The sequence below is a fragment of the Callospermophilus lateralis genome, chromosome 14 (assembly GCF_048772815.1).
Source record: "Callospermophilus lateralis isolate mCalLat2 chromosome 14, mCalLat2.hap1, whole genome shotgun sequence".
In the NCBI taxonomy this organism is placed as follows: Eukaryota; Metazoa; Chordata; class Mammalia; order Rodentia; family Sciuridae; genus Callospermophilus; species Callospermophilus lateralis.
Genome location: NC_135318.1, coordinates 6374681 through 6393521, shown reverse-complemented (window position 1 = coordinate 6393521; position 18841 = coordinate 6374681). Strand labels below are relative to the sequence as shown.

Genomic DNA, 18841 nt, shown 5'->3' with positions numbered 1-18841 from the left:
ACACTGAGACCTGGCCTCTCCTCCTGAAGGTTTGATGAAGACTTGCAAAAGAGCACCTGGTGCTCTCAACCACACCGCTGGAGAAAGGGCCACAGCATCAGAGTGTCTTAAGCCATCAACCACACGGCCCAGCAGCAGAGCCCAATCAGCTGACCAAAATTTCACTCTAGTGGGAATGTGGCACCTGTATGCCAGGTGGCTCCTGGCTGTTAGTATTTAGCGTTTAATGGAACGTATGAATGGTAAGAACTTAGGTGTCACCACTAGAAAAAAACATTTGTTTAGGGATTTGGGGGTTCATGACATCCTTAAAAAATCTGCTTAATATTCACGAAGATCATATCTACATATAGACAACAAAGAACTTCAGAGCACACTTTGAACTGTGCTCTGAAGTGAGCTGTGCTCTCAAGGGTCTCCATCTTTCCCTTTGCCACATTCTAGTTAACTGTGGTCAGAGATGCTCCTGTGCTGCCCGGTGGTCCTGCTCGGTGCTGTCCAGGACCTGGCTGCCTGTGTGCAGTGGACCCAGGGCTTCCTGGTTTAGTTTCCACTCCTCTGTAGCCACCCAGCACTCACCCAATGTAAGTCTGTTTCTGAGCAGCAGAAGCGCTCTTAGGCTGGAGGAACCTGTGCCTGTGGGTCCACAGGGCTGCTGCCCGTGGATATGCATTCACACTTTTAAATACCTCCCGGCAAAAACACTTCCCACCCATTTCAGGACCTAGATTCCTGTGTCTGCTAAGGCTTCTTTCTCACAACCAAGCAGCAAATGCATAATGGTGTGAGGGCCAGGCACTGCCTCTTGGTTCTGAGCAAGTTGGGGACAAAGGCAAGGCACCTCACTTGGCATAGAACAGAGATAACAGGCATCAAAGAAGCCCTCTCTCTCCCTGACTTCTCTTTCGTCTATTTATTTTAGATTTTTAGGCTCTGAGAGGCCCTTACTCATATCACTAAACAAATCTTAATGCTGTTGTAAACTCTTCAGGTTTACAACGCAAACAAAAAACTAACTTCTAGGGCTGGGGTTGTGGCTCAGTGGTAGAGGCTGGCCTAGCATGTGCGAGGTACTGGGTCTGATCTCAGTACCACATCAAAACAAATAAGTAAAATAAAGGTATTGTGTCCACCTCCAATTAAAAAAATATTTAAAAAACAAAAACAAACAAACGAAAAAAAAAAAAAAAAAACCACTTCCTAGGCCAAGATGGGCAGCTTACAACCCACAATTATCCACACAGTTTAGAGAATACTGGAAATACTGCAGGACAGAGAGCCCCAATTTATAAATTGTGTCCTCACAGTTCATTTGTAAAGTGATTTACAAATTTTTCCTTAGAAGTAATATTACAGATAGGGTCTCAGATGATCCCACAAGAACTCATTTAACCCACCACCTCCCTGAACCACAATACTAGTCAGTGTCCTAGAACTACAGAACTGAGGCTGGGAGCCAGGGGCCAGCAGCATCAGGCACTGGTTGATGACATTCTGACTCCTGCAGTGGGAAAGGAGCCACTGGGGCTGGAGAAATGCAGACACAGCAAAACCTGTGTCCCCACCCCCATTGCTGGATGCACCTTCACCTACAGGCCTCCCCACCCCCCGCCCGTCATGCCCTGCAGCCATAAGCTTCAGCACCCTACTGCAGTGCCACCTTCTACTGCTCAAAAGTAGCTGCTGCATCGCCCTGACAGATCTTCCTGAAGCAGCTGATATCACTGTACATCTGAGTGAGTGATTCCCAATGAAGTGTCAAGGTCTGCACTACAACCTGTCCAGAGGTTTCTGAGTCATCAGAAGACACCTGACTATCCAGGTGAACCTCCCTAGCTCTCAGGGAGGACAATAACAAACAAAACAGGTCTGCGTGAGATCAGATCAATGACTCTGGGGACTGTTTCTAAGACATTTCTGCTCTTCAAAGAAACTTCTTTCTTCCCCAACAGTTTGAAAATTAATGCCTTTTTCTCTTAAAGCTTCCCTGGGGGGCTGGGGATGTGGCTCAAGCGGTAGCGCGCTCGCCTGGCATGAGTGCGGCAAGGGTTCGATCCTCAGAACATACAAACAAAGATGTTGTGTCTGCCGAAAACTTAAAAATAAAATATCAAAAAATTCTCTCTTTCTCCCTCCCTCTCTCTCTCTCTTTAAAAAAAAAAAAAGCTTCCCTGGTACCAGCAGGCCCAGTCTTCCACACACGAATGAGTGTGCAAGGGGCAATGTGAGTCCTGGCTGAGGCAGCGCTGCCCCAAGTGAACAGAAGCCAAGACATTCATAATCGGCTTCCTGAGTCCTCAACACAGTGACCTTGACATGAGAAGCAAAGGCTCCAGGGCAGATTCAGAGGCTGACACTAGGTTCTCTTTCTGCCAGGACCAAGGGGTATGTCAGAGATCATTAAAAAGTCTGAGGAGGAACGCCACACAACTTCAGTAAACCTTGTATTTTGTGGGGGAGAAGGAACTGGAATCAAGAATCAACATATTCTTAAGCGTGATGGCACAGGCCTGTAATCTCAATAACCTGGGAGATTAAGGCAGGAAGACCGAAAGTTCAAGACCAGGCTCAGCAACTTAAAGAGGCCCTAAGGACTGAGACCTTGTCGCAAAATAGAAACAAACAAAAAGGGCTGGAAATGTGGCTCAGTGATTAAGCAACCCTGGGTTCAATACTCAGTAGTCTCCAAAAAAATCAATATATCCTAAATGAGAAACAGAAAGTGGGCAAATAAAGCAGATATTTTCAGAAAAAGTAGGTAGTTAAAACACCCAACTCCCCAACTCCATAGGATTCTTTTTTTTTTTTTTTAAAGAGAGAGTGAGAGAGGAGAGAGAGAGAGATTTTTAATATTTATTTTTTAGTTATCAGCGGACACAACATCTTTGTTTGTACGTGGTGCTGAGAATCGAACCCGGGCTGCATGCATGCCAGGCGAGCGTGCTACCACTTGAGCCACATCCCTAGCCCTCCATAGGATTCTGTACATGCATTTGCTCCCTCTAGATGCCCTGAGGCATTAATTACTTAAACAAAAAAAACAGAAAACATCATCTTGGCCAGGGAAAGGAAAAAACCTAGATACTGAATTCCAGCACACACTCTAAGCCTCGCCTGATATCAGCTTCAAAAGGAAGCAGCCTCATTAAGAGACATTACTGCACCTTCCAGGAGTCACAAAGGCTGGAAACTGGCACCAACCTGGGGGCTGGAGGGGAACAAGACGGAAGCTGCCTCTTTGGTTAGCAATGCACCGAGACTCCAAGAGCCTCCTCCTCAGGTGCTTCTCTCCAGCACAAATACACTGGAGGCCTTCAAGTAAACAAGCCACTGTCCCTTCCAATCATCCCGGCTGTCATTACTCCCACTACAGAGAGTGACACATCAAACAAAGTGCTCTGCCCATATGCAGGCCCTTCCGGCCAAGATCTTCGAGACTTTGACAATCATGCTTATTAATCTTGGCAACACCCAAGAGAGAGAAGCCGGCCATATAGCTTTTTGATTCTTCTAGAGCAAAGAAGCAAAAACCAAGCCAGTGAATTGAGGGACTGAGAGTCAAGGTCACACATAAGTCAGAAAAGTGACCTCAGGACTTGTGTGTTCTTCAGTGCCTGCTCCACATCTCCCGATCAGTCCCGACGGCAAACAGGAAGCATTTCTCCAGCACCCAGAGGGCACGAGCCACCTCTTTTTAGCCACTGCACACTGAGTCTTATTATGGTATTTAATTTTAAAATAACTATAACAACAATTTTAGAAAGTGGCAAGTTTGTTTTTCCCCAGCATTCTCTCGATGGTAAATCAAATATTTAATCCTATGTCCATCTCTAGAAAGAGCAGCCTACTGGCAGCTGTACTTGATCAAGGGGGTCAGCAGGAAAACCTCTATGTGATTAGTCACCTAAGCTTCCTGGCTGACCATCTCCTCCATATCAGATGCTCTTATGCCTTAGACGTAACACCCATAAGAAGACAGAAAGCAATTATAATACAGACCTAACATGGCTCCCCAAAATCCCATCATTTGATTTGTTTTGTTTGCAGTACCAGGGATTGAACCCAGTGGCACTCTAGCACTGAGCCACATCCCCAGCCCTTTCTTATTTGCTGATGCTGGTCTCAAACTTGAGATTCTCCTGCCTCAGCTACTGAAGTCACTGTGATTACAGGCATACGCCACCACACCCAGCGGCATCATTTGATTTTTAAAAGCAATCTCAGGGTAGTGTAAATTGAAACCGAAACACTCAGCCTCTAATACACTGTCTTAGTCCATAAATTACTAAACTTCTTGTTGCAGAAACAGAAGAAAGCCCAGAAAGCAGAGGCAAAAAGAGGACAGAAGATGATCATGCTTTGTACCCAGACCCTGAGAGAAAAGTATTCCTGATACTGTAACAAAAACTATAGATGCGTCTTATTTCAACAACTGGCCCCTCAACAAAACATGCTTCTATTGTGTTTCTTTCTTTTTTTTTTTTTTTTTTAGTACCAGAGATTGAACCCGGGGGTGTTTAACCACTAAGCCACATCCCTAGTCCTTTTTATTTTGAGACAGCATCTTGCCAAGTTGCTTATGGCCTCACTAAGTTGCTGAGGATGACTTTTCCATACTTTTTCTCAAGCTCCCAGATTTTAAGGTAATCAAAAAAAAAAAAAAAAATATATATATATATATATATATATATATATATATATATAAGAACTCTAATAATTTAGTAAAGAGAAAAACTATACTACAAGTGAAGCACACAGTGGGAAGAACAGAAATGACTTAAGATGATACTTTTTTTTTTTAAAGGGTACTAAAAACTCCTATTATCCAAATGACCATCTAAATTGAAGTCCATTTTTAATTGCAAAAGTCAAAAATAAAAGAATCTTAACACTGAGTTGTATTTACAAGGTCACATATGAAATGAGTACTGCTAATGATAGCAAGTGTCTCAGCCTCTTTCCAAAAAACTCCACCTGATGGGCAGGAGGAGAGGACAGATGTCAATTCCACTCTGTAAATGAGGAAGCAAAGCGAAGTGAAGGAGGAGCTGCCCAGGGAGAGAGGGAGTAGTGGCAAACAACAGCTCAGCCCTTGAGGTTCCATCTATAGACTCTGTGTGGTGAAGAATGTCAATAAAAGGATCTTCTTCAGTCAATGGGGGAGAACAAAAATGAGAGGACACTTTTACAACATCTGGGAATGAAAACATGTAAAACTGCCAAAAAAAAAAAAATGTTGCTGTCAAATCATTAAGCTCCTCCCACTTCTCAAACAGCTGGAATACAGGTGCCTCTGGACTTGATGACTCACCTTTGCTTCGTCATTAATGTCCCAGGTGAAGGAAATGGCATTATAAGCAATCTCTTCAATGTTACTGATGGTATTGAAGCTTTCTTTATAGTCAGCTATGAGAAATGGTGAACAAGAAAAAGAAGTTCATGATTTTTAGTTTTGACACGAGATCATGGTAGCTTTAGAGAAACATTCAATTCTTCACGTTACCATTTCTGCATAATTTAAATAAACATTTTGTTGGGCTGAAAGAAGTTCAGAGAAATGAAGAAAAACACAAAACTTTTTATAACAGAAGTAGGTTTAGAAAGTATTTGATTCAACCTCATTTTGTCAAAATAAGGAAATTTAAGCCAGGAGTGGTGGGGTATGCTTATAATCTCAGAGACTTGGGAGGTTGAGGCAGGAGGGTCCCAAGTTCAAGGTCAGTCTCAGGAACTTAGTGACACCCCATTTCAAAAGAAAAAATGAAAAGGACCAGGGATGTGGCTCAGTTATAAAATGCCCCTGGCATCAATCCTTGGTTCCAAAAAAAAAAAAAAAAAAATCAAAGTTAGGTCTCAAAAGTTAAAACAATGGCCCAAGGTCACTAAACTAGTCTGTGAAAGCAAGCTAATTATAGTAAGTTCCTATAATTCTTCTGAAAAGAGTAGAGGAGCATTGCATGCAAAGGTTAAAGAAAAAAGAGTATTATGATTAATGGCCATCTATCACAAAGTTACTTCAGGGAACACGGTGTGTGCAACCTGCTGCCGCACTCCAGGTGGCAGATCCCTGGGTTATGCACAGACACACAGATCAGGGTCTGGCACTAACTGGGTAAGACCACAGGCAACTGCACAGTGGTGGAGCTTCCTTTCACCATTTGGCTTCTCTCTCTTCCTTATCAGAATCTCCAAAAAATGGTCAGCATCTCTTAAAAAAGACACTGCCCCTCAAAAACTGTGCAAACTGGGCTCAGAGGTAGAGGACTTGCCTAGCACGCACAAGGCCCTGAATTCCATCCCCAACACCACAAAGGAGAAGAAATGAAGACTGAACAGTTAACACAGGCTAATTCCTAAGGTAGCTGGCTAAAGCTCTTGGCACCGGCATCATGTGGAAAGCCACTGCCTGGGCACAGGCCTTTGTGAGGGAAGCGAAGGCAGACACTGATTCCAGGAGTCCCAGAACAGTGGTTGGAACAGACCAGTGGTTGGCATAAAAATTCAAATGTTTTCAGCAGGAAGCTGGCCAGTGCCAAAAATAATTGGATTTAGAAAGCTGGGTGCTTGCACCTCTGGGAATAAAAGCAAGCTTCTGAGCTACTTACCTATGTCAATGCACCTTTGTTTAGCAGTGTGCTGCCGGGAGTGCCAATACTTCCAGTGCCTCAGCTGATCCTCTCTGCTCTTGTCTTCAGCGAAAACCACCATGATCACACTCTGAGAACAAGAATGCATCACAACATAGAGACACTGAAGGACAAGTTTGGAAAAGACATGTTGAGGGATTTTATAGTTAATTCTTAAAAACACACTATCAGGCCTTCATTCAGAGCTGCCTCAAACACAGAAGTATTAGGACGAGGGGACAGCTGATGAGCTCCAAGGGAAAAAATGAGCAGAACTTACTCGAACTTTGCTGATGGGGTGGTGGATCCCTTCACTGCTGCTCACCTCCTTCAAGGTGACAGGATAGAACTGGCCCTTGTTCAGGTATGTCATAGTGCTGTCTCCTGGCTTCTGCCGAAGTGATTTTGAAGCTTCGAGGGTATACTCAAAGTTATTCCTAAAGAACAAAAAGTCACAGATCTGTAATTCAGTCCCTTGGAAGCTTCCTGTATGCTTTAGTACATGCTGAAATGCTTCAGTGTGGGTGTACTGAGACAGCAGACCACCAACAAACATCCAACAGATGACCACATCATATCTAAGGAGCATTTGCTACCTTTCTATGATAAACAGAATCTTAAAACACAAGTAGTTAGAGACCAGAAATTCTCATTGCTGTCAGATGGAGAACTAAAAAATGCCTACTAGAAGTTCTATAATGTGACATCAATAACCAAACATCTGGAGGCTGAGTCTAGGAGAGGAGCAGTTAAGTAAAAGGCCCCGGGAAGGAACCCTCACAGGACAAGCTGTCAATGTGGTATTTTTCCAGCAAAGGTTGCAAAGAGGCAGCTGGAAATCCCTGCAACCAATGTGACCTCACTGCCCAGCACTTTGTTGTTGTTTCTACCTGTAACATAAAACATGTCTAAGGAGACACCCCACATTCTCTATGTTTCCTATCACTTCACACCACCCCTCAGAAGTGCCCCTTAATAACCTTCCTAAGCCAGAGGTTGGCAAATTATATCTATCTTTGTAAATAAAGCTTTATTAGAATTCAGCCATATCATTTGTTTATATCTGCAGCTGCTTCTGCACTACAAGGGCAGAACTGGGTAGTCACAAAACCATGGAGGCTGTATGGCCCACGACGGCCCAAATATTTACTATCTGACCCATTACAACAGTTGAAGACCTCTATCCCAAACCCTAAAGGCATCTGAGTTTGTGACACCTACACTTTGAGGCAGGTCTATAAGGGAAGTCTCAATTCTCTTAAAACCCTACACTTTAAAAAACTATTTTTTCAAATTACAAAACATATGGGGCTGGGGATGTGGCTCAAGCGGTAGCGCACTCGCCTGGCATGCACGGGGCGCTGGGTTCGATCCTTAGTGCCACATAAAAATAAAAGATGTTGTGTCCACTGAAAACTAAAAAATAAATATTAAAAAGTTCTCTTTTAAAAAAAAATTACAAAACATAACATGTTTTTTTAAGAACCTCATAAAATAATAAAAGGAAATCCTAGACTCCAACAACAACAACAAAAAATCCCGAAAGGGGCTGGGGTTGTGGCTCAGTGGTAGAGCACTTGCCTAGCATGTGTGAGGCACTGGGTTCGATCCTCAGCACCACATAAAAATAAAATAAAGGTATTGTGTCCACCCACAACTAAAAAAATAAAAAAAATAAAAAAAATAAAAAATCCCGAAGGTATGTTCCTAAATAACTTGGAAATACTCCTATTCCCAGAGTGGGATGCAATTCTGTGAGGTTAAAAAGAAGTCAAATTAGAGCTGGGTGCGGTGATGAATGACTGTAATCCCAGTGACTCCAGAGAGGCAGGAAGATCACAAGTTCAAGTCCAGCCTCAGCAACTGAGCAAGGCCCTGAGCAACTTAGATCCTGTCTCCAAATAAAATACAAAAAGAAAAAGGCCCGGGGACATGACTCAGACGTGAGTAACCAAAAAAAAAAAAAAAAAAGCAGGTCAGAAAAAAGTTGCCTTTAATTATTTTATCATTAGCAAGGCTGATTAAAAAAAAAAAAAAAAATGAAGGCCTTTGTCCACTTGATGTTTCTCCTAAATTTTTGGCTAATTATACATTTCTGGAAACAGAAGGGCCTCACTGATTTAGGGTAACCCCCACTTCTCCTTTCAGGTTCCCTCCTACCACATCACAGAAAGAAGCCAAAGCACCAACACCAGGAGCTGAGGAAGCTGGAAACAGTTTCAAGAGTCCCCAATCAAATGTCCTCTACCCAAGATAAGGCCACAGTCGGCAGAGTCAGTTGAAGGAGAAAGCCCGCCAAAGCCACCTCGGATTTGTCAGTATAAAGGTAACAGAAAGGGAAGAGATCATAAATGCTGAAAATTAAAAACCAAATTAAAAGACAACTATTACCCAGAAACACTGTCAAACACATAGTCCTCTGAATTCATGCCAGGCATCCGCAGACTGAGATCCGAGGGGAAGAAAACCTGAAATATCAATGTAATAAGCCACAACCATGTAACTGTTATGGTTACTAAGGCGAAGGTCTGGTACAGCACACAGTGTGTGGCTCACAGAAACCCACTACCTGTTCAAAATTCATTTTAAAGTAAAAGCCATAAATCTATTAAAAAAAAAAAAACAACTTTAAATTTAAAAAAAGAAAAATATTTTAAAAATCCACTTTTATATACCACTCAAGTAAATTACTTGTATCCATTATCCCCCTTTGCCTTCCCACGCATCCCAATTCTGTTGAACTCTAGAATCTGCAGCCAAAATGTCGCGAGCTCTAGGAGCTCAATTTGCACCCCAGCTAGATGAGTTTGGTGCCTTCTTGGGAAAGGTTATATTCTGCCCCTAACCCACAAGCAGAGGTAGATGCCATTTCCCCACTGGGACACTAAAAATCATTTCACATCCTTTAACGTGAGATGTGCATGATCATGAACCCTCACAACTCTCTGGGATTAATTTGTAAGTTTCACACGATGCATTTGTAACCTGCCTACCTCCGTGGCTGTACTACCAACCAAGAAACACTCAGCAAACACTTGATAAATCATTCACATTAAGGCCAGTTGCAGGGATCCTGCTTGGGTCTATGATAAAAGCTGAAAACAGAGTATGCGAACAACTGTGGTCGAGGGACAATTATGCACTGGGTTTCTTTCTTTCTCCCTCCAGCAAAACCACTTAGCTGTAATCATAATTGTTAACTCAGCTGCTGGTAAGATTAGCCATGTGCCCTTGATAATAATTTCTGGATTTATAGGTTTAGCTTACAAATTATACCCATGGGCCTTTTCTGCTAAAAAAAAAAAAAAAAAAAAAAAAAAATCTTTTATTCCTAATCCATTCATTTTCGGCTGAGTTTCAAGCTTACATAACAAGGAAAAGGTGGAACCCAATACTTATACAAACACACAGCCGTGTTAGGAAGATGTTTTTGTTTCCTGTACCTCCTGAACACCCTCCTTGAAGGTCTCAGAGAAGGTGGAGTCTGGGGTCCGCCGCTGAGCATTGGGGGGCTGAGCCCCAGAGCTGAACTGGTCAGTGTTGAGATTCCGGTCGAAAATCACCACACGCTCGGTGGGCTCAGGATGATACCCAGCTGGGGGGATCCCCACCGCAAAGCCATGAGGCTGGATTTCGGTCTTGATAGAGTGGGTAGGCATTGTTGCTATGGAGACAGTGACTGTTGTATCAGGAGCTGTCAGATGGCCTCTCTTATCAATGCCCAGTTGGTTGCCATGGGGAAGGACGATGTTAAAGGGCACATTTTTCAGTACTTGCACTCTGTTTTCTCCAGCAGAAATGAGAGGTTGATCTGTTACGTTTGGTATGTTATTTCTTTAAGAAAGGAAAAAAAATCTGTGTTTTCAATCTCAGCACTGATATAGTTCTTGCCTTTTGCTTTCTTTTTTCTTCTTTTATTTTTTGTGATGCTGGGGATGGAGCCTGGGCTTCATGCATGCTAGATAACTGCTCCACCACAGAGTCATATCCCCATTCCCTAAATAATTTAAGTCCCAGGCTTGGGCTGTGGCTCAGCAGTAGAATGCTCACCTGGCACATGCAAGGCCCTGGGTTCAATCCTCAGTACCACATAAAAATAAATAAAACACACGTATTGTGTCCGACTACAACTAAAAAATAAACATTTAAAAAATAATAATAATTTAAGTCCCATGCAGTAATAATACACTTGACAGAGATCAACTAAACAGAAAATGGCACCATCAACATTACTAGAGAAGGAAAAAGTTCTTCACAGTTCTAGTCCAAGTTAAATCCAAAATCATTGTTTCATTTGAAATACTGACAACTCACAGCTTTCTTCTTATATGCTTTATTTTCAAAAACCTTAATATAGTTCTTATATTTTACTATAAGCCTGAAGCTGTAAGTGTATCCCATTAGTTGAGTCAGACTGCCTGGGTTTGAATTCTGTGTCATCCTGGACAAGTTACTTCACGGCTCAGTAACATCTTCATCTGTGAAATGGGGATAACAACAGAGTCTATCCTCTTACAGTGGCCAAGGATGGAATAAGATGTCCCCTGAAGTACACGGAATGGCACCTGGCCCACAGATGCTCAATCCCTGCCTTTCCCAACACTGATGCCATCTTGTTTTCTCTTTCACCAAAAGAAAAGCTAGTATCAAACTGCACCAGTGGGATTTTTGCATAAAATTAATTTTGCTTTAATAAATATCTTGGGCAATAGTTGATGATTCCTAGTGAGTGAGATGAATGCATTTTTAAAACACCCTGAAAACTAAGGAAAAAAGCAAGTTGGCAATTTTATGCCTTTCAAGATCAATAAAACTGTTCAAACCCTGAACCATAAATTCTCTCACAGGAATTTGTCTCAAAGAAAGAGACAAAGGGCATGAGGAACAATATAGAAAGTTTTTCACTACAGCTTGTTATGATGAAAAACTAGTCATAGCTGTGCAAGGATATTTTTTATTTGCTTCAAAATATTCCAGCAAAAATAAATAAAATTTAAAATTTAATAAATTTGAAAGTTCATGGGGAGGAACAGCTTAAATCAAAGAATTTGTATTGATAATTGCTGAAGGTAGTAATAAATACAAGTGGGTTTATTCTATTCTTCTCCTATTTTGATTGAAAATGTGCATAATAAACAATAAAAGCCATAAACAAGCACTTCTCCAAAGGATAATTGTGAAGACTAAAACAGCAAAATGGAAAGTATTTATGAAAGAACTAGGTAGAATAAAGCATATTATCAAATGCTATCTATGACTACAACCACGGCCACATCAAGTGTGTGCATATGCCAAAATAAATAAATAATCTTCAGGACAGCAGGATTCTAAGTGAGCACTCATTCTTTAAATGTTTTATTCTTTATTACTAATAAAACATGAGGGCATTTAATAGGTCTTTTTTAAAAAGCTTCTCATGCCCATAAATTTAATTTTCTGGAAATTTTAAGCTAAAATACTTCAAAAATATTTTTAAAAGGAGTCTGGATACCATTTACTTTATTTTATTGAGTTTAACTCAGGCAGTTATTCAACAGACAGTGGTAGTTAATTTTTTTAAAGACCCCCCCCCCCTCTTGCCACACCCTCCTTAAGAGGGCCTCAAAGCAAATAAGCAAACACTTTAAGTTATAACATCCCTTTAGAGGAGCAAAAAGTTAACACTTTCATTTTCTAGAAAAGGCAACTGTCTAAAGAAACTTCACAGAGCAACACAGGTAAATTTACCCATGTCTTTCTCTAGTGTTTATTCATTTAAACAAATTCCCATTTTATTTTTACAGAAATGTGGCATCTTTTGAGTGGACTGGTCAATATTAAATATCACCTTTTGCTGTGATCTGGCTCCGCATGCTCAACTTCTGGCTTCGCTGTTGATGATCGTCTCTCTCTTGGAACCTTAAACATTAACACACATGAGACAAAAATCAGCCCTCACCCAGTGAAGATGGTTCACCCAAAGAAAGAGCCTTTCAGTTTTCACCAGACTCAGTCATTCACTTGTCCCCTGACGGCCTATCAGGCAGCAGGCTCTGGGGACACAACGAACAAGGCAGCTTCTGGCCTCAAGGAGTTTACTACAGGCCCCCATTTTGATGGGTAAAAAGCAATTATTAGGGTTGGGGATGTGGCTCAGTGGTAGATATCTTGCCTGGCCTATGTGAGGCCCTGGGTCCAATCCACAGCATCAAGGAAAAAAAAAAAGAGAGAAAAGAATTTCACATTTTATCACAAAGACCCTGATGAGTAATTACCACTAAGAAATTGTTACAATTAATATTAGGACAGATATGAGAAGTTCTTTATTCCTGAGACGTAAAATACTTTCATGATTTAAACCATTAGAACTAACGTTACTACATTAGTCTTTCTGGCACTAAACTATTGAATTTCTCCCATTCTCAAAAGTTTCAGTTAAAAATGTAGTTTCATAATTAATATCTTAGCAAAATTTTTATACAGATTGAATCAATAAGCCATAGGATCAGATACATAATAATTTCTACTTCAAAGGAACCCTCATGGCTACACTTTTTAGCATCTTTAGTTATTATACAAGTTCCTGCTCATATTCAAAGACCAAAATCTTCACTGCAATTCACCAAACACTACAAATCGGACACATGACCATATACCAGGAAACAATTAAATATTTTGTTCAGTTCCCACCCTAATTTTGGTAATCCAATTATCTTCTTTGCTTTTTTTTTCTTCTTTGTTTTTCTTATTTACAGAATAGAACACAGAGTCAGAATATAACAGAAAAGCAAGTGACTGGTGAACCTAGGTAAATATATTCAGGATTTGATGATTTCATTATTTGTAGGCCTGAAAGTCCCCACAACAAAAAGATGGTAAAATATAGACTGTAATATACACACATATATACATACATATGCCCACACGTATCTGTAAGGAAACCCTGTATTAGGACACTTCTTAGGGCTGAGGATGTGGCTCTACAAAGAGTGCTTGCCTTGCATGTGTGGCTTTGAGTTCGATTCCCAGAACCACATGCGTGTGCATACACACACACACACACACACAGCAGTAGTAACAGCACAATGATTGTACATAAGACACACGTGGCAATGAGACAAAGTTCACATAGCAAGATGTACTCTGACTTAGTATACCCTTTAAACTGTGTCCTAAACTCTTTTTTTTAATTTTAAGTAAATTTTTATTTATATATAGTATCTACAGAGAACAACAGTACATAAATTATCAGTATAAAGCCAGTTGAATTATCATAGAGTGAACAAATCTATGTAACCACTGTCAAGAAGAGAATTACAACATTGCCAGCCTCCCTGGATATCTGTCACACCCTGTGCTTTGGTCGGAAAGAAGAAAGGCAAGGGGAACTAAGAAGAATCAAATCCCTTAGCAGAAAGCAGGCTGTGCTGAAGACTCCTCAACTGGCCCAGACAAGTGCGGAAGCCCCACCTTCAGGACCTGAGAGTGAGAAGCAACACATGCACGCTGGTAACATGGCCAGTGTTAACAGGTCATCAGTGAGTGGGAGCTGCATTAGTAGGACAACAATAAAGATAAGGAGACAGACAGTGGTGTCCTTTCCAGAGAAGGAAAACCATGTGGAAATCCATATGAATTATAGATTCTATTTAACACTAATTTAAATCTCTAGAAACAAGCAACAAAATATGTCCCGATCTTAAAACTAGAGGCTCCCAGAGTAAAAACTGTGTTCCCCCGCAATGAATCCTACAATCAAATTGAATCAAAAGGCTCCATATACATATACATATGCATATACATATATCCATATCCATATACATATGCATATACAGAAAAAGGCAAGCACCCTGACCAGAGAGAAATAGAGGCAAGAGCACAGTGCATTAGCATTGCCCCTCTTCTCGTGGCACTAAAAACCCTCTTTGGTACAACGCTCGACCCAGTGAGACACATCTGCCATCTGCTTTTATGGGAGCACCCCTTACAAAGAGAGCAGAATAGCTGGCTACTTCACACGTTCTAAAAACAGCCCTTTGAGTCTATGATTGTGGAAGTTCAGCTTTGAACCAGGGTAAGTCAAAGTACTCATTAAACTATTTACAGTCACTACAGAAGCAACCAGCCCCACACTCCTCCAGCAAATGGCTGTTTTATATGCTGCTGAATCAAGTGCCTCTGAGACTGTGGCAAGGGCTTTACAGCGCAGTAGCCTACCTTGTAGTAGTCATAGAGCAAGCCCAGCGCGGCCGCACTGTCCTCGTCTCCGTTGATGCTCATCATGGCTTTGGTTGCCGCAGTGAGCGGGTTTTCCAGGAAAGACTTCCAGGCTTCATCCTCGCTGGTATAGGAGCGCCGCTGGGGATAAAGTGCTTCATTCTGAAGAACCAACACTGGCCGTTTGCTTCAGAGAAATTAAAAATTAAAAAAAAAATCATATTCTTCTCCTCAAGGCATCACACAAACTAACTTTTAAAAACCAAACAACCAATTCCTTGACATTCCTGATTGTTTCATCTGTGACCCGCTAAGTCAAATTAAGACAAGATCAGAAGGCAAACCTCTTAATGCAGACCAGTGGGTCCCTCAGGAAGATATAGGGTACGGAGGCAGCCAGGGAACCTGGAGTTAGGGGAAAAAAAGTCCCTCCCAAAACACCAAGCTATACCAATATTCTACATAAGTAGAACAAGGACACGGGCAAAAAGAACATCCCCTCTCTGGGAACACACACCATCAGGACTGCGCCTCTTCCCAAGCACGTCTGGGTGCATCATGCGCCTACATGTTGCTTCCCTTTCTCCTGCGGATGCCATGCCTTAAAAAACATCTCTTTCCGAAAAACAGGGGTAAGGGAGGGGGAGAATGAAAGGATTACTTCATGTAATCCTTGGGGGTATATGAGAAAGTTAAAATATTCTACTGATTACCAGCAGACTGAACATGGAATGTGGCCAAAGGGGACTGTAAATCAATAAAGAGGCATAATTTTCTGGCATGGGAGTTAACTGTTTATCTTAGAGATAAACACTTAAGAAACTACAATAAATGAAGCCACTAAACAAAAAGAAATTTTTTTTTTTAGAAGATGGGGAAATCTATTTCTAAAAGGCTTTCCAAGTGGGCTGGGGCAGCGGAGTAGCTCTTGCGTGGCACGTACAGGCGCTGGGTTCCATTGCAACTCTGCAACAATGACAACAAAACCTTTACTAGTTTTTAGAGGCTAAAGGGGGTGTAGCTCAGCAGTAAAATGTGTGCCTAGCATGTTTGAGGGCATGGGTTCAAACCCCACCCCCAATAAATAAAATCTTTACTGGTTTTTCACTCTGGGAAAGAATTGTTTCATGTTAACACTGTAGTGTGGTGGGAAAATTTCAGAAAAAACAATCATGATTTTAGTGAAGCCTTATAGAAGATTTAATTTAAAAGATTAAAGCAAATATTACTGATTCCAAAAACTTGAAATGTAAACAGTCTCAACAACTGTTCAGTTGGTACTATTTAATAAGTCAATAAAGAGAGAATATGGAACAATTACTCTAGCAAATGAAGCACATTTTTTTTAGGAAAAAAATAAATTGTAAATGTTTGGAACTCTGAATTATCACTATTCTGACAAGTAAATTAACAATCAGTTCTCATTGCAACACACAAATGAAATATGTAAAGGGGCTAAGGTGACCTACCTGTTCTAAAAGTGAATGTAGAAAGATTATCTTTTCAAGTAATCAACAAAGGTCAGTGTTTGGCAGAAACCCAGGCCCTTTAAAAACATATAGAGTTGGAAAAAGGAGAACATCATTGGAAGGAGAAAGAAAAAACCAGCAACTTACTTTACCCTCGGTCAGAATGAAGTGCTATTTCAGAGCCCACATCATTACTCACACCTGGGATACACTCCTAGGCGTTTGCATTGTAAGATTAAGTCTGGAGGTGGTGTACTATTCTAACACAGAACAAACACCAAGAGTTGTTCAGAGTAGACAGTTTGTTTGAAAATGAAGAAGACTGTCCTCACAAATCTCGAGGAAATAAAGAAATACACAGAGTGGCACTCCCTAAGCCATCAGATCCAGAGTGTAGCAAGTACTGAACCAGTGGTACCTTAGGGAGACCGCCTGGTGTGCTTCTCAGCTATTATTAATAGCCTAATAGCTACTTCCAGAAGACTATGACAGCACTTGGCTCATTCAATTCCTGTAATGCTAGTTTTTCAGCTTCTCTTCTCCCACCCCCAACCCAAATTTGTACAAGCACCAGAAAATATTTTTCAAATGGCTTTATGTCTCTTATCACCCTGAAGGTGTTTTATATTCCCAAAGTGTGCCTAAGGCCACAATGTTAGCTTTTGAAATTTTGTCTTATCTGAACTGTAAGCCAAGAAATAAACACAAAAGCAGTTGCCTTTCTTAGTCTGTTCTTCTCCACCATCAAGCTGTGGTTAGGCCCTTAAGACTCCTTAGTTTTCAGGTAAGCCTTAAACTCTTCCTCTCAGGCTTCTGAAATATAGTTCAAGCAATAACTTAACTGAATATTCTTTTTTAAAAAAAAAAATATTTTCTTAGTTGTCAAAGGACCTTTATTTTATTTATATGCAGAGCTGAGTTTGGAAACCAGCACCTCATGCGTGATAGGCAAGCACTCTACCACTGAGCTACAACCCCAGCCCCTTAACTACACACTCTATAAGATCAATTTCTTTTAGATGCTTTATACACGATACTTAATCTCTTCATCCAAAAAAAAGAGCATACTGAAAACGATCCTTAACAAGTAATTAGAAAACTATCTGCCCTGGATTTACTGATCTGAAATAGACTGACTGGCTTGCTATTATTTCCTTTAAAAATTTTGTTTAAAGATTTTTTTTGTAACAAGTTTATATTTACAGAAACATTGCAAATAAAATTTAGAACTATCCCTCACCCCAGATCCCCTAATGTCTCCCATCATCACATCTTACAGTACCCCTCATACCTAAATCACAAACTCTATGCGGCATATTAATCAGCTTATCACTCTGATTTCAGTTTCACCCTCTTGATATTCCCGGGCATTAAGAACACAGTAATCTGTAATTACTATCAATGATGCAAGTGGTAAAGAACACCCACAGCAGTTTTCTCACTCACTCGGCCAGCAGGGAAGAGAAAATGCCACCGGGCCCTTCAACCTTCCCCTGAATTTCCCTCGGGGAGCTCTAGCGAGTCTGCAGACGACAGGACAGCGATTCCCGGGGGTCTACCTGGCCCGCTGCGCGGGGCGTCGCGCAGAGATCCACAGACCACCTGGGCAGCGGCCCCGGCGCGCGGGGTCTGCGCCACGGGCCGGCGGGTCGCCGGTGCTCCCCGCGCGCTCCCGGGGGAGCGAGGCCGCGGCCGGTGTCGGGTTTCCCCGGGAAGGGGTCTCCTCCGAGTCTCCCGCCAAACAAAGGGGCGCGCAGGGGTGCGGGGGCCGGGCCCGCCGCCCCCGCCCGCCGGCCTCGCCTCGCCGCACCGCGCAGCGCCTCGCCGGCTCCCGGGGCCGGCGCCGGGCTCGCTCGCGGCAGGTGCGGCCGGCGGGCCCGGAGGGAGCAGGCGGCGGCGGCCCCTCGGCCCGGCGCCCCGCGGCGGCCGGACACCCGCCTCACTCACTTGTCGTACTCCTGTGTCATCGCGCTCGCTCGCCGCTGCCGGGCCGCAGAACTGGACTTTCGGGTTGGGACAGTACACCCGATCCGGGGGGAGGAGGCGGCAGCGGCGGCTGGCGGGTCCGGAGCAGCGGCCCCGACGGGTTGGGTTCGCTTTTCTCGCTCTGAGCCGGCTCCGCGCGGGCTGCGCGCACTGGGCGCGGGGCTCGGCCGCCCATTGGCTGGCGGCGCGCCGGTAGGGGGTGGGGCCTCGGGGGCCGGGAGGCCAGCAGCGCTGCCTGATTGGCCGATGGGCAGGTCGCGGGGGCGGGGCCCACAGCACGGAGCGGCGGGGGCGGGGCTCCGTGCACTGGGCTTGGGGTGGCGCGACCCGCTCTCGGCCGTCGGCGCCCGCCCAGGCTGGCGCCGGCTCCCCGCAGGTTCGGCGCGCACCTGCAGCCCTCGGCAGACCTCCGCGTGCTCACCCAGAGAGCTCTGCTATGCCCACCCGCCCCGCAGCCTTTTCCAACCCTCCGAGATCGGCCTGGCGGCCGGAGCCGCCCCCTTCCTCGCCCACTCGCCCACGCCCTCCGCTCTTCCCGTCTGCGGTGCCCCGCGGTGCCACTGC

The 18841-nt window shown here is 43.1% G+C and overlaps 1 protein-coding gene across 1 annotated transcript in view; it reads right to left on the bottom strand.

Annotated features, from left to right (window-relative positions):
* Positions 1–18258, bottom strand: part of Grhl1 (grainyhead like transcription factor 1) — a 47376-nt gene extending 29118 nt beyond the window's left edge. The window contains exons 1-8 of the mRNA XM_076833196.2: positions 18239–18258; positions 14823–15009; positions 12454–12524; positions 10070–10460; positions 9018–9094; positions 6907–7063; positions 6606–6717; positions 5312–5406 (exon numbers count right to left, since the gene is read on the bottom strand). Coding sequence (XP_076689311.1) covers positions 5312–5406; positions 6606–6717; positions 6907–7063; positions 9018–9094; positions 10070–10460; positions 12454–12524; positions 14823–15009; positions 18239–18258 — 1110 coding nt within the window. The remainder of the gene's footprint in view (positions 1–5311; positions 5407–6605; positions 6718–6906; positions 7064–9017; positions 9095–10069; positions 10461–12453; positions 12525–14822; positions 15010–18238) is intronic.
* Between the last annotated feature and the right edge of the window lie 583 nt (positions 18259–18841).